This window comes from Podarcis cretensis (genome assembly GCF_951804945.1).
Source record: "Podarcis cretensis genome assembly, chromosome: 3".
Taxonomy (NCBI): Eukaryota; Metazoa; Chordata; class Lepidosauria; order Squamata; family Lacertidae; genus Podarcis; species Podarcis cretensis.
In genome coordinates this window covers 63599018-63615499 of record NC_137172.1, presented here as the reverse complement: position 1 = coordinate 63615499, position 16482 = coordinate 63599018, and the positions used below count along the sequence as shown (strand labels likewise).

At 43.2% G+C, this 16482-nt stretch overlaps 2 protein-coding genes across 2 annotated transcripts in view; one reads left to right on the top strand and one right to left on the bottom strand.

Annotated features, from left to right (window-relative positions):
• Positions 1-16482, top strand: part of SLC35D3 (solute carrier family 35 member D3) — a 231550-nt gene that overhangs the window by 85036 nt on the left and 130032 nt on the right. The gene's annotated exons all lie outside the window — the stretch shown is intronic.
• Positions 66-15886, bottom strand: IFNGR1 (interferon gamma receptor 1). Its single transcript, XM_079970968.1, has 7 exons — positions 15723-15886; positions 10236-10353; positions 9902-10071; positions 6907-7076; positions 4228-4408; positions 2630-2748; positions 66-920 (listed from the first exon to the last, which is right to left on the bottom strand). The coding sequence occupies exons 1-7, from the start codon at positions 15808-15810 to the stop codon at positions 486-488; spliced, it is 1281 nt and encodes a 426-aa protein (XP_079827094.1). The 5' UTR covers positions 15811-15886; the 3' UTR covers positions 66-485.

The following is a 16482-nucleotide window of genomic DNA, read 5'->3' as shown; positions in this document are numbered from 1 at the left end:
TCTTAAATATGTGAGTGTTAGCTTGCAACATACCTTTTGTAGGACTGGGAAATCATAGTTTCAAATTTCACATCATAAATCATAAAAACATATATTATGAGAAGTAAAAAATTGCAGCAAGTGATCCATCTAGGTCTGAATGCTGTTCTCACAGTTAGTTGGCCAAGCTGATGCCTACAGGAAGCACACAACCAGGGCCTGAAACACAGCAGCATTTCACATCCTGAGGTTTCCTGCAGCCAGTATTCAAAAAGCACACTGCTTCCCACAGTGGGGGCAGCAAAAGATTATGATTCTTGCATTGCAGGGTGTTGGACCAGTTGACCCTCAGGCTTCCTTCCAACTCTACAATTCTTCAAATTCATAGCAGAATACTTCAGATAACCCTAAGTGCTTATAAACCTTTACAATGGATATTTGTGACAGTCAAAAGTAATTGCTTCTCTCTCTCTTTTACAATGTTCTCAGATTGAGAAACGGACCTCTTAGGCTTCTGGTGTGTCACTGGAACTCTGTGTTTTCAGCCATTCTTCCACATCAGGAGGAAGCCAACGCCTGTCATAACCAGAAATGTTTCTGCAGCTATCTGGGAGTGTGGGTTGTTCCACATCTGCATTGGGAAGATCCAGATTTGGAACACTGCTACACATCTCTTCTTGGCCACTGATGTCTCTAAAATAATTTTCATTCTCTTCGGCACTTTGTTCACCTTCAGAGATTTCCACAATAATGCCTTCATGGAGACTTGAAGTTCTCTGAGAGTGAAGTGCATCTGCTTCTTGGTCAGAGTCACTGAGGCCAGTGGCCTCTCCTGAGGGATCCGACTCTGGCTTAATGTCTGGTTCAGTTACAAGAACAGCATGTCTGCCTTCTGGTCTGGGGTCAAAGTTGACTGGGTTCATGTTTCTTACCACAGCAGCCTTAAGAAACGAAAAAGGAAATGAAAAATATAGTGGCAAGTTATTTTCCTTGGAAACAAAAGATACCACACAGCCCATTTCTCATTCGTTTTAGCATGCATGAACACATGGGAGTGCATCAGTTTGCTCATCTTCCAGCTTCTTCCCTGTCCATTTCATTTCATTTCACTTTTAATTTTTATACCGCCTTTCTATATTGCTATGAACAAGGCAGTTTACAAGCTGAAAAAAGAGCAAAATATAATAATCTGGTCCAACACAAATAAGTCATAATAAAATATGTGATATATTTGTCATACAGCTCCCATGTTTAGTTATAAGCCCTATAAAAATTGTAAGAGAAGTAAGGAAGTCCAAGTAATCCATAAGCTTACTGAAAGATGGGAGTTCATAAATCACTGGAATATGATAAAGATATGGAAGATAAAATACTCTTATGTTTTGCATAAATTGATATGATGCATTGCAATCTTTTATTCATCATTTGAACATAAATGTGTATTTGGATATTTAAAACAAAAAAGTGGGATAAATGCCATAAAAGTTTAAATGGTCGCCACACCAGTGAATCTGTCTGTGGAGGCCTTTGCTTTTGACTACTAATACTGCCAGGTTGTGTCAGGCACCACAGGGACCAAGATGTGCACAGGGCCCCATGTGGCTGAACTTGCTGACAGCATTTCTAATCTCCCCACAATGCAGTGCTATGCCATGGACGCTGCATTCTGAACGCTGTTGCTACCATCTAATAGTCACTCGGGCCCAACATTTTTGTCAGTGCTGCGTCCAAGCGTTTTATACCAGCAGCGGAAGGTTTTTTTCAGCTTTGGGCCTGAACAGCAGAGGTCATTAGGAAGAAAGCAATCCTCGCTTACTCCAGGCATAGACAAACTCGGCCCTCCAGATGTTTTGGGACTACAACTCCTATCATCCCTAGCTAACAGGACAAGTGGTCAGAGATGATGGGAATTGTAGTCCCAAAACATTTGGAGGGCCGAGTTTGCCTATGCCTGGCTTACTCAATGTGTTCTACCAAATCCTGCATAGTGCATAATATTATAGTTGTGTATGACTGTATTTTGAAAACTTTTGCAACCCTCTTTGGGAGTCTCTTGAAGCTATAAAGCAGCATGTAAGTTTTATAAGAGAACCAACAAAATAAAATTTGAGTCTGTTTGCTATTAAGACATTATATATGAAGAAAGGTCCGTATAGTTAAAGCTATGATTTTCCCAGTAGTGATGTATGGAAGTGAGAGCTGGACCATAAAGAAGGCTGATCGCCGAAGAATTGATGCTTCTGAATTATGGTGCTGGAAGAGACTCTTGAGAGTCACATGGACTGCAAGAAGATCAAACCTCTCCATTCTGAAGGAAATCAGCCCTGAGTGCTCACTGGAAGGACAGGTCCTGAAGCTGAGGCTCCAATACTTTGGCCACCTCATGAGAAAAGAAGACTCCCTGGAAAAGACCCCGATGTTGGGAAAGATGGAGGGCACAAGGAGAAGGGGACGACAGGGGACAAGATGGTTGGACAGTGTTCTCGAAGCTACCAGCATGAGTTTGACCAAGCTGCGGGAGGCAGTGGAAGACAGGAGTGCCTGGCATGCTCTGGTCCATGGGATCACGAAGAGTTGGACACAACTAAATGACTAAACAACAACAACAGCATATGAAGAAAAGAGCTTTAGGCTCCTACAGAGAACTTACCAGAGACTTAGGAAGTTTAATTGTTCTCTGTTTTTTACTGAACCATCTGTAGATTCCTGCAAGGATTCCCGCCAAAAGAAGAAATCCAAGAACACCTACAGTTATAGGCACTGTTAAATCTACAAAATTAAAGAGAGAGACATTTGATACAATAACAAGGCATTGGGTCTAATACTATTAATTCACACATATACGTATGCTACACAATTCAAAGTAGTACAGATATTTTTCAGTAAATTAGCAGGTCCTTCCATGGCAACGCAGAGCCTGGAGCACAATCTGGATACATGGACGGACACCCCCCCCCACTCACTCACTCACTCACTCACTCACTCACTCACACAAACACTCTGTTATCCATGAGAGCATGATATAATGAGTTTAAAACAAATTCTATCTATACAGTTGTTCCTTTGGAAGTCAAATGGAATCCGTTCCAAAGTCCGCTCGACTTCCAAAACGTTTGAAAACCAAAGCATGGCTTCTGATTGGCTGCAGGAAGCTCCTGCAGGCAATTGGAAGCTGCGGAAGCCCTGTCAGACGTGCAGCTTCCAAATGAACATTTAAAAACTGGAACAGTCACTTCTGGGTTTTGATTGTTTGGGAGCCAAAACGTTCAAGAACTAGGCTGTTCGAAAACCAAGGTACAACTACTGTATGTAGCATTTCTAGCTTGAGAGGGGCAGTCTTCTATCAGTAGGGAGTTCTACTGATGGTGTGGGTGGGAGAACGATTCTGAAGAAGCTAGACTAACATCATGGGTTCCCTCTCACAAATTAGGAACCAGGAAGCTGCATTTTGAAACACAGAACTCCCTGGATGTGTTTGTGGGCCGTCCCATAACTGCAGCAGTTGAACAGCTGGAGGTTATAAAGACATAGCAGTCAGAAAAAGCTGAACTAGTACCTGTGAATCTAGACAGAATGGCAACTATGCAAGTACAGTCGACTTGCAACTTGCACACACTTAATTTGCATGATCGCAGCTTTATGCACCTGGTGGCTGGTCACCCGTGGTAATACAAATGCACGCACAGCAGAGCTGAGAAGTGCTGGCGCAGAAAGCACCTTTAAGCCCTCTGCCTTGCTTACTGGGTTCTGAGAGGCTCCTGGCACCCTGCATTGCAGGCAAGACCTGTACAGTGTGCCATCACTCGAAAGGCAGGAATGGTCAGGTGGGAGCGATTCCAGGGTTGTTCTAGCTACACACAGTTTTGACTATATGTACAATCTCCGAACCTAACCCCTGTGAAAGTTGTGATCCTCCTCTACTCCAAATTATGAAGCTGAGTGACCATGGTAACCATTGAATTCAGTGGTGGTTACTTCTAAGTAAAGGAGGAAAGAGGCAGCTTTTGCAAAGATGTGGAGGCTGCAGTCTACCCCCAGCCAGTCAATCATGTGACATCACAATGATGGCAGATGACTAAGGGGTAACCGACTTGCCAACCTGTCCAATTTGGTTTATGAGGCAGATTTTGTTAAGACTGTGGCCCATAGAGCTGTAAAGGTTCCTCACCCCTGTCCTGGTGCCTCTGTATGATCCTCTGCTCTGCAGATTATGAGGCTTTCAAAATAATGAAGAATTAACTTATTTACCTGATGAGTGTTTAGGAGGAATGTCAATACACCTCTCTTCAGATTCTTCACTCTGAATGGCAAACTCATCTGAAAATCCTTGAACTGAAACACAATACAAGCTTTCCGAAGGAGGAACTTGAATAGATATGGTACATGATGTGTCACTACATGATGTGTCCTCTGCCTCAAATGATTGACGCTGTAAATAACATAAAAACTTTTTTTAAAAGTTATACTTGTTTATGTAAATACAATATATGCAAGGAAACAGGAAGGGGGCTGCCAGCTGATTTAAACGCTGCCTACTAACAACCTAATTTGCTACTGAAGATTTGCAGAGTAGAAAAAGCCTTTCTTATGGGCTCCATGATACAACAAGATTTTTCTTTCCATGTTCTTTGAGTTAGTCAGATTATCCATTTCTGTTTCCCCACTGCATGATTTATACTGTATGTGGTTTACTTCCCTGTTCCTAACATGATGCAATCAATTTTCTCATTTCCCCCTTTTCTCTGTCCTCCCCTCCACCTCCATTCCTACTTCATGTCAGTGGTGTTTCAACTAATCAGGGTCCTGGTCCACATTCTTACCTTCTTTCTATCCTCATTGCTATTTCAATATGCAGCATCCCTCTTTGTGCTCTTAAAAGCTATTGGGGTTTTTTTGCTTAACAGAACCATGTTACTGTTTCTCATCAACTGTCATCTCTTTCACTGAAATACTGATTTAGCCTCACAGTGTTAGAACAAGAGACTTGTGGTATCTTTAGATCAATGACCAACATATTGTGGGGCATATACCTAGATACATGAAAATACATATTGGGATTCCGCCCTGCCCTCCAATTGTTTCAAATGAAATAACTAAGAAATATATATCGAATTTATAGTTCCTCCTCTTTACCGCTCCTCCTCTTTAGTTCCATTATTACTGTCTCTTTTAAAAAGTCTATTTAAAAAAGAGACAGAAATTCCTGTCTTTTCTTCTTTACCATTACATTATCCTGACTTTTGCATTTGTTGAATATTTCCAAATTTCATTCTTTCTCCTCCTACAACTAAAACATTGGTTTATACCGATTTTATGCTGCCTCTATTACTTAAAGCATCAAGCTTGCCTAATTCCCTCCCCAGGCATGCTTAATTCTCTTCTCCACCCTCTATCTTGAGTTCTCAAATCTGCTACTCATTTTGCCCATCCGGCCTCCTGGTGACCACTTCTGTCTTCTTTACTGGCTCCCCTTTCATTATGACATCCATTTTAAACTTTTGCTCTTTGCTTCTAAGTGCCTGCATTCTCTTGCCCTTGGTTTTGTCTTTTCTCTCACAATGTGGCCCTACTCGTTCCCAACATTTTGCTAGCACTCTCTTCCTCACCAAGTCCCTTTCTTCCTCTGCTCCCCCCCCCCCCCATTTCCATTATTTAGTGCTCATTATTCTAATCCAGAGGGAAGCGGGTGGCGCTGTGGTCTAAATCACTGAGCCTAGGGCTTGTCGATCAGAAGGTCGGTGGTTTGAATCCCTGCAACGGGGTGAGCTCCCGTTGCTCAGTCCCTGCTCCTGCCAACCAAGCAGTTCAGAAGCACGTCAAAGTGCAAGTAGATAAATAGGAACCGCTCCAGTGCGAAGGTAAACAGCATTTCCGTGTGCTGCTCTGGTTCGCCAGAAGTGGCTTAGTCATGCTGGCCACATGACCCGGAAGCTGTCTGCAGACAAACGCCGGCTCCCTCGGCCAGTAAAGCGAGATGAGTGCGCAACCCCAGACTCGTCCGCGACTGGACCTAATGGTCAGCCGTACATGCAGCTGGATCCTACATAATTTTCACAAATCTCTTCCTCCCTGGTGATTTCTTCTCTTAAATTTTAAGGTAGGTGCGTGTTGGTGTGGGTGTGGTAAATTACTACCTTATTTTAAAAGACATTATATACTATTGTTACTGCTGTAGCACAATTAAACCATCAGTACTCTAAGAGATAAAGCTTTGTTTCTTGAAAAAAATGTGGAAACTGAAACTTTAACTGTACCCTAATATACACAATACTTAGAAACCTGTTTAACATAAATTGTTTTCAATGTATTGTTTTCAATTGTCTTGCTGTGATGAGTAGCACATTGAACAGTCTTAGGGCACATGAGATTGTCCATTAAAATCTCTATGCAGTACTCCTGATTCAGAGACACACACATAGATTCTGAACACAGTAAGTAACAGGAATGACTTGGGTAAAGAATTCCAACTGTCATTGCAAAACTGTCAGTGCTTCAGCATAAATGAACAGGTCAATCATGTGAATTTATGTCGTTGAGGTTTGCAGCACTTATCAAAAATAAATCTTGCCAACTATGCCCTTAAGGGGAAATAGTACACTTGTAGATTGAGAGAAGCAAGCACACACTTTGAAAGAAACACATTTTTTTTTCCAGGCCTTTACCTTCCCCATGCTAATATCAAGAAGAAAAACAGGATGTCCCTTCACAGCTGAAGAAGATGAAGTATACAGCAGGAAACAGGAAACAAAGCACACCCAGAAGTCCAGCCATTAGGCAACTTCCAGTTTCCTAAAAAATGTGTGGAATATACTTCATGTGCCTGGTGGAGAACTGAAGCTCATCAGAACTATGCTGAAATTCTTCTCTGAGCATCACATCAAAAACAGCCTCTACATTAGGGAGAGAAGTTGATAGTCTTAAATATACCTTTTCCGGGTGTCCTTTTTCCCAAAGGAACACTCTGGAGGTGAAGTCTGTGATGTTTGCCCTTAAAGTAAGTGGGGACTTCTTGCCATATGGAGTGAGAGGAACTTCAGTATCAACTTTTATTTCATGATTCTCAATGAAGATATTAAATTTTGGTGGTGCTATTCGGCCTGAAACAGTTAAACTTTTCCTATTAATATCAAACAGTTCACAGTACTGCAATGCAAGAAAGTTAGCTACAGACAACTTTAAACATTTATCAGCGTGATTGAAGCAGTATGGGTGAATCATCAGATCTTTTCTGGGGAACAACTTGTGGACAGAATGCAACCCTCAGCCCATTTGTATTGGCTAAAATTCTACAGTATGTAGGGATCAGGCTGCCTGGGTCATGCCACTCTCTTAATATACCGCAAAGTGTTGTGCTGCAAGAATAACAACTATACTTTCCTTTTAACTCTGTGAAGTACTACAGAAGTAATTAAAATGATAATCAATAGAGAGAATTGACAACCCGTGAAGATAAGGAAATTGTGAAGCTACCCCTCATGAATCATAATAGGAGCATTAATTGGAGGCAGGTACTATTTGTCATAGGCTGCTCACCTGTGCTACACACATCTCCCCCTTAGGGCTGGGCGATATCAGCTTTTCGACATCACGGTGTATCGCCAGCCAAACACTGTGGGGTTTGGCGATATACCAGGATGCTGAAAAAACAAGATGCGCTGGCAAGAGCTGAGGCAGTTTCGCCCAGGCTTGCAGACTGGGACAACGCAACTTGTTTGCGCTGCTCAGCTGAGGAGAGAGGGTTGCTGCTCCCCACAGCGAGCAGTTAAAACAGCCCTGATGCTCTTGCCATCTTGCCATTCTTGTGCGAGCTGCGAGAGCACCGGGGCTGTCTCAGATGGGGGGGGGGGGGGAATGTTAAACTGCTCAACTGAGGAGTGGCAACTGCGCTCCCCTCAGCGGAGCAGTTTCAGAGCCTCTAACCCACCGCTGGCTTGCAGGAGACATTGCCAGGCTGGGGGCTCCTTTAACTGCTCAACTGAGGCAAGGGCAGCTGCACAATCCTCAGTTGAGCAGTTTAAAGATGCAGAGGGAGGAACAAGCAGTGCCCGCATGAGGAAGGAACTCTTGACTCCCTCCAGTGGACGCTGCTAGCAGAGGGACTCAGGAGTGGTGGCAGTTTCACCAGCGATATACCGCTAAGTCAAACCAACATCGTGGTCTCATACTGGTCCTGGGCGATAAATCAATATATCACCCAGGCCTACTCCCCATGCTCCACTCTTAAGCCCCTGAGCTTGGAGGCTTAAAAGGGGAGCGAGGGAAGCCTTGCAAAGGGCTCTGTGAGTCTCCCCGCTTTAAGTTCCTGATCTCAGAGGGGAGTAAAGGAGACTTGCAAACCCTTTCCCAAGTCACCTTGCACTTCGCTTCTTAGCCTCCGAGACTGGGGACTTAAAAGAGGGAGATTTACAAAAGACTTTAAGACAGCCGCTCCCCTTTGGAGGGGCTCAACCTGGAGAGCAGGGACAGACTTAAAGCCTTTGCAGAAGTCTCTTTCAAAAGGATTGTGTACAAGAGCTGCTTTCAGACAATCAGTGCTGTATTTTAATATTTTGTTGGAAACCACCCAGAGTGGCTGGGGAAGCCCAGTCAGATGGGTGGGGTATAAATAAATTATTATTTTCAGGGTACCCAGTACTGGCACTTTTGTTGTTGTTAAAAAGTGTGGCACTTACTGTAACAACTTCATGGTGAGTGCCGGCACCTATTTTTCTAGAAAAAAGCACTGGCTTTAATTGTCACTCAGATGAGTGATGATTTAATCCTGATAAAAAAGTTCCTTCCAGTAGCACCTTAGACACCAACTACGGTAAGTTTGTTATTGGTATGAGCTTTTGTGTGCATGCACACTTCTTCAGATACCAATAAAAGTTCATACCCATAACAAACTTAGTTGGTCTCTAAGGTGCTACTGGAAGGAAATTTTTTTATTTTATTTCGACTACAGCAGACCAACATGGCTACCTACCTATAACTAGATTTAATCCTGCTCTGTGATCTTGCTCCCTGCTGGGAACTTGACAAACAGTGAAGTATTAAACCCTGACTGTCTGCTTTTCAGCTGGCATAATCAGTAACAGTTGATGTGTGGCTAGGTGTGGTTTGGGGAAAAGAATAGTAGTAGTAGTAGTAGTAGTAGTAGTAGTAGTACCCACCCTTTACCTTAAGGTCCCAGGATGGGTTACAACATTAAAACAACATTACGGACAATTTAAAACAATCCACAACCATAAAAATAAGGTGGGTCCTGAAAACACCTGTAGATGCAGGTGTTTAAACAGTACAATGAAGGGTGCAAGGCACACCTGTGTGGGTAAGTAGTTCCACAGCTTAGGGGCCGCCACACAGAATGCCCTCTCCTGGCTGCCCACCCAAGCCTTAGAACTACCAAGAGGGCCTTTTCTGCTGGTCTCAGCACCATAGAGGGCCTGTAGGGAAGGAGACAGTCTTTCAGATATTGGGGGCCTGAGTTGTTTAGGGCTTTAAACAGCAATGTGAGTGGTACCTTGAATTGGGCCCAGAAACAAACAGGGAACCACTGCAACTGTTTTAAAACCCCAGTCAGTAATCTGGTTGCTGCCTTTTGGACCAACTGAAGTTTCTGAGTCAAGAAGGGTAGCCCCACGTAGAGCGCGTTTCAGTAATCCAATCTGGAAAGTACCAGAGCATGGAGTATAGTGGCCAGATCACCTTTGTCCAAAAGGGATCGTAGCTGGTGAACATGCTAGAGTGGAAAAAAATGCCACCTTAGCCTCCAGTGTCCATGTTAAATACAGGAGCACGTACAAACTGCAACCTTGTGGGCTAAGTTGAACTCCCATGTGAGCCCCCAATTGCCCTGCAGCCTGGAGATTCCCTAGCCCCATTGCAAAGGATAGCCCATACTCAAGATCTAGAAGCCTTGCATATTTCAATGACAACTTACCATTCTCAAACACATGATATCGGTCTGAACATGTATAGTCAGATTCATGCAGTCCATTAAGAGCTTTAACCTTCACCCAGAATGTATCACACGACTCATCAACCTCGTGGGTGATATCACAATAGTGTTGTGTTATGTTTACACAGTTATCAACTTCCACGTCACCAGCCCTATGTAAAACAAAAGAAAAGAAAACATTCGAAATTCATATTCAAATTTATAAAGTGTGATAAAATTGCAAAAAATGTTTATTTTTGTTAATCTGCTGATTCATTAGAAAACAGCACTGAACGAACAAACATTTGGGGGAGGTACAAAGTCAAAACAGTCTTACCTATCATAGCACTGGATGCTCACAGTAAAGAGGGTCTTTGAAGACACACTTTTGTAATCCCACCGAACAGAGGTGTTGAAATTATATGAATCTATGACAATATTGCTTGGTGAAGGCACTGAAAAGACAAAGGTTATTACTGCTTTGATGCAACTGAATTAAATGAATTTTGAAAACAGCCAACCAAATGACTATTTATAATTCTAGTAGAAGGATATAAACAGAACACACAGGGGCTGGGGTGGACAGCAGAATTGCCCTGTGTTTCTGCAGCCTCCCGCATGTCACATACATGTGCATTCCTATACATGTAGGAAATGTCCAACCTCTATGCCTGAAATCTGGATGGAGGGGACTGCATGTGAGGATGTGGGCACCTACAGCTTATTCTCACCTTATGTCAAATGCATGGAAGCAAAGGAGGTCTGTCCTGCATTTCAGGACACATGTCAGTAGGTCTAATTCCACTGAAAATTTCTACAAATATACCAACTGTAGCCCTGCCAGCCTTCAAAAATGATACCAGCCTTCAAAAACTGTACCACCCTGCATGAACCAAGGTGGCACAGAGAGCTTGAGGTTGGTAAGCTACTTCCCTCACTATGAATTAACTACTAAAAACCACCCCGAATTAAAATTATTTATACACTGCTTTTTAGTAAGAGAGAGAGAGGCTCCCAGAGCACTTTACAAAAAAATCAGCTGTAAGATCATCCTTGCCTCAGGCGTATGATCTAAAACACATGACTTGAGGAAAAATGGATTTTTTTTTGGGGGGGGGAACCAAACTTCGTTCTTAAAGTTATATTGTACTTTTTAATAGCCTCATTTCCCTCCCTGGTTGTTTTTACCTATTTCCTATATTTCAACATTTTCTTCCAATTTCTTCCCACAAAACTTTCTGTACATCATGACAAACCAGGGGTAATAATCCTGTATAGTCCTGCTAAGCCACCTGGTCTAGCCACTTCTAGTGTAGTGAGTGAGGCCTTTCTCATTAAGAGACAGGTCTAGTCTGTGACAGGAACACCCCTCCCCTCTCTTGATGTAGTTCCCTCCATTCCTCAGTAGAAATGGGTTAGCATCTTAGTCTTGCCTGCTATGCTGAGCTGCTGTTCTGTAGCTCATGAACAAATAAAACTTCTCCTGACTCCTGCTGCTTCCTAGTATTTGGGCAGACCCCTTGCAGGGTTTTTGCACACAGTGGGTACCCTTGTTAAACCCCACAGGATGCTTCATCTGCAACTGTAAAATATAGCCAGGACTTCCTCTTGCACTGGCACCCACAAGTTATGTTTTCACTCATATTGTGCAATGTAGGTGCAACATTTTAAGTTCCAAATGAATGCCTTTGCGTCTTCCATTGGATAAAAGGGAAGATACATTTTACTTAGTTGTAGAGATAATTCACCTTTCATTAAAGCAGGCAACATAAGACTTATCTCTATCATGGAGCCATCTTTTAAACTTTTCAGGAATGTAAGCAAAAGGAAGAAAAGGACAGTTCACTAAGCTGACAATATCCTTTCCACACTCAGGATGATGCACTATGTGAAGCTAAAAGTTCCTAGCTTTTAGTAAACCACTATTCCTTAGAGGCCTTCCAAACTTGAGTTACACAATTGTTTTGCAGCTACAAGCACACCAGCTGCTAAACGATACTAAGCTGGGGATCTCTAACATATTTCCAGAAAATACGCAACTAGAGTTCCAAGTGATTTCCCGAGTGCCTCTTCAAATACTTGCTCCACATCTGTTCCTCATGCCTTCCTAAAGGGTCAAAGGCCACCTTGAACCATAGTCAATTCTTCAGAGCATGTATGTCAAGATGAACATGGCAGCCCAAATGCAAAAGTGGCCATAGTGAGAACAGTTTTAAAAGCTTCTTTCCAAAAGACTACACTATTTTAAATCGATTTTTATCCTTCCTGGTTAAATTCATATGGAATAAAAAATCTGAGGGATCTTAGAGATGTCTCTCGCTCTCTCTCACACACACAAATATCTGACATCATGGCATCACAGTAGTAGTATTATGTAGTAGTCAGTATTTTAAATACAGTATCAAATTTAGTGGGGCCATTGGGGACTCACAAACAACCTTTGGGAGTCAGTGTCACAGGAGACCTATGGAAGCACTCATCAAAAAATTAAAATCTTGACAAATTTTGGAGAGCTCATGGCATCACAGTAGGAAACCCACATGAGTAAAATTAACAAACTAAAAGCACATTAGAACAACAACAGATGACAAATTTGAGGGTCTTAAAAGCTGCTTGGTGGAACAGAGGCTGCCTGTGAGTTAGCTATTCCTGATAAAGAGGATGTGTGGAAATCTTACTACACTTATTCAATAGGTTAACACTAATAATGTATCTTTAGAATTCAGAAGTATTGTGAAAAGAAAGAGTTTACAGTCATTTCATGGGTCCAGGGCCAGCTGATTTCCAGTGACCTTTATGGACAAGTTGGTTTAGCAGCCTAGTGTGCTTAACTTGCAGAGTGCAAGATTTATTGATTACCATTGTCTGGATCAACTGTACAACTGCTGAAGGCCCCATATCAATACCGTGTGCCCCCCCCCCGAGCACAGGTGTAGAGAGCAAAAGTGCACATCTACTCTGCAGCCTCACCCCTGCACACATCCCTGCTTAACTATGCTTCAGTCCATGCCTATAATAATAATATTATAACAATTTATTATTTATACCCCGCCCATCTGGCTGGGTTTCCCCAGCCACTCTGGGCGGCTGCCAACTGAATATTAAAAACAATACAGCATCAGACATTAAAAACTCCCCTAAACAGGGCCGCCTTCAGTTGTCTTTTAAAAGTAAAATAGTTGTTTATTGCCTTGACATCTAATGGGAGGGCGTTCCAAAGGGCAGGCGCCACAACCAAGAAGGCCCTCTGCCTGTTTCCCTGTAACCTCACTTCTCACAGCAAGGGAACCGCCAGAAGGCCCTCGGCACTGGACCTCAGTGTCCAGGCTAGATGATGTGGGTGGAGACGCTCCTTCAGGTATACAGGACTGAAGCCGTTTAGGGCTTTAAAGATCAGCACCAACACTTTGAATTGCGCTCAGAAATGTACTGGGAGCCAATGAAGATTTTTCAGGACTGGTGTTATATGGTCTCGGCGGCTGCTCCCAGTCACCAGTCTAGTTGCCGCATTCTGTAACTTCTGAGTCACCTTCAAAGGTAGCCCCATGTATCCCTTGATCACATGCACCAGCATGAGCAAACAAACCCAGGTGTTACTCTGATTAATCTATAACTTTATACACCTAATATAGTCTTTACCAATGTCGTGCCCTCTATGCTTTTGGACTACTCCTCCCATCAGCCCAACCAGCACAGCTGTAATAGCTGTGGCTGATGGGAACTGTAGTCTGAAACATTAGGTCAACAAAGGGAATAGCTGTCAACTTTTCCCTTTTCTTGCGAGGAATCCTATTCAGAATAAGGGAATTTCCCTTAAAAAAAAGGGAAACGTTGACAGCTATGACAAAGGGTGACATAATATCACACTGATATACCTAATGATTCATACCTAAGCACTAACAGCCTTTTGCACGGCCAGTTTGGGAGCAAAAAATCCACAGCAAATACAGTGCTAAAAAGGCCATATCACAATAAAAATATGCATGGCTGAAAAATTTAGGACTTGGGGCATTTGTAAATAAACTAAAGGGTAGGTTCACTTTACTTTCTCTCATATTAAGTTAAAGACTGCCATTCACTCTAATAACAAAAAGAATAGCACTGAAATATATTATGCTGGACACAACATTTGACTTCCATGACTGGCCCTGTCCCAATTTAAGAGTTCTCACTTTAATGAAATTGTATAAATTTGGAACTAATTGGTATTGTATAATTGGGTTATAATTGGAAAACTAATAAAAGAAGCCACTGAGTGTAGCCTTTTGGCAAAAATTTCTCACAATTCAGTCACAGACCCCTTGCAGGTTATTGTGTGCTAGTTTGAGTGTAAGCAACAGTTAATACTGGGCACTAACCAGGTCCTTTGTTCTACAGTATTTTTTTAATGGATTCATTGTATGCTTTTATATTGTTGTAAACTGTTGATACACGATACAGCGGTAGATAAATACTTTTATTTAAAAAAATACAATGTAGAATCTGCATGAACTTGGAATTTATCACAGAATGCTTCATTGTGGATCAGCACAGCAAAAGGAGATCTTCTGAGTTATGGAAGATTTTGCCTGAAAATTGCCTCACCTATAGCAACAAAAATCCAGGCATCACAGTTGGGCATACAACTCACGTGCTATGTGGCATATATACTGTAACTTAAGTAAATCTGCTTATACCATGTTGCTTAACTCTAATAATAAATAATTTATTATTTATACCCCACCCATCTGGCTGGGTTTCCCCTGCCACTCAGGGCGGCTTCCAGCAAAATATTAAAATACAAGAATCAACTTTCTTATCTACTTCCTTGTATGAATAAGCACCAGAGAACCTACCGTATTTTTCGCTCTATAACACGCACCCGACCAAAACACGCACGTAATTTTTAGAGGAGGAAAATCCGTAGGCATGCCACCCGTAGGCATACCCTCCATAACACGCACAGACATTTCCCCTTACTTTCTAGGAGGAAAAAAGTGAGTGTTATGGTGCAAAAAATACGGTACTTCTTCTATAATGCAATACAGGATGAAAAAAGAAAATCACAAACATTTTCCAAATCACAAAGTCTTACAGAAGAGCCAAACACAAGCAGGGGTCTAAAGTCACTTAAAACTCTGTGACCTGGAAGCACCAGCTGCATATTTGACAATATGTGGGAAGCAAATGCAGTGCTGGCTGGCAAGGCAGATCAACTTAGTACTGTATTCGGCTGTACGGATTTGAGGCCTCACAATCAGTTCTAACAAACCCTAACTCACTCGAAGCCTAGAATGGCGGTGGGATGGGCATAATGTCTTTCGTGCATACCTGATACCAGGGTACATGAACGGCGCACACAACATGTGGGATATAGAAACGCACTGAACAAATAAATTTGACACGGATAAATAATGTCCCCATATTTTGGGGGCAGCCCAGTACGAATGGGCCGGTTTCAAAGGGGGGCTTTCCCGTGTGTTTCAAAGTGCCCGGTCGACTTTGCAACGAAGATCAGTAACTAGAGATGATGCCTCCTTCGAAAGACTTAACCTACGCGACGCGCGGACCATGCGTAAAATCCAAAGAGGGAAGCGTGGAGAAGGCGCGCCGCTACCAAGACCAGAAGCGAGCAAAAATGACCGGCGTTGAACCAACCGAGCTTTGGCATACCGGAAAACTCATACCGGAAGCCAGATCCTAAACCTATAGCCCAGGCCTCTTAATCCAGGAACCTCTAAGAGTCGAATTCGCAGAGCCAGCCGCGCTGAACAATGCGCCAGGCTCCGGCGGCGCCTCGCTTCAGGAGGAGGCCGAACCCGGACCCGTTCCCCTCCCACGGTACCTTTCTCCGGCAGTGCCAGCGCGCCAGACCCGCCGCGGAAGGCCCACGGCAAGACCGCCAGGGCGACCAGGAGCTCCGCCGGCCCCATTTTCCTCACCCCGAACCACAACAAACCAAGGCAGGGCAAAAAAAAAAAAGCACCGTTGGCCGCCTCCGCACTTCCGCGGCTGGAGCCGCTCCCTCGGAGAAAGCCCCACCCACCCAGGCGGGCTCCCACAGAGGGGCGGGGTGGCTGGCAAGGGACGGCCTCCGGACTTTTCAGCTGGAGAGGCCCTTCTCTGGGGAGGCGCGTGAGCATAATAAAGCTGCAGCTGCCTCTTGTTCTGTCTGAGATAGTAGGACCCCAGGAAACCTCAAGTTTTGCTGGTTCTCACAGGAGAGTTGATGCGAGCAAGACGTGAACACTTCAAGCAACAGAGCTTATCCAATGCCCATGCTTGGATCAGCTAAATGTCAAGTTGCTAAAAAGCAATGTATCTAATCTGAAGAGCGTTTGTGGTGGTTATTTGTGTTGACCTCACAATCGCTAGAGAGCAAAAGGTCAAACAGTCACCCTTTCTTTTCTTAAGTTTTCGTGTGTGAGCACAAATCATTCCCAATCGTGGCTACACTAAAATTCTGGATTTCGTGAGCGTTCACATTTCTCGGCAGCCAAACAAAAACGACAGCCTAAAAATGAAGCAGGGAGTCCCCTCAAAATAAACCACGAGGTTCCTTCTCCATTGTCTGAAACTACAGGAAAAACTACAGGCTCACATAC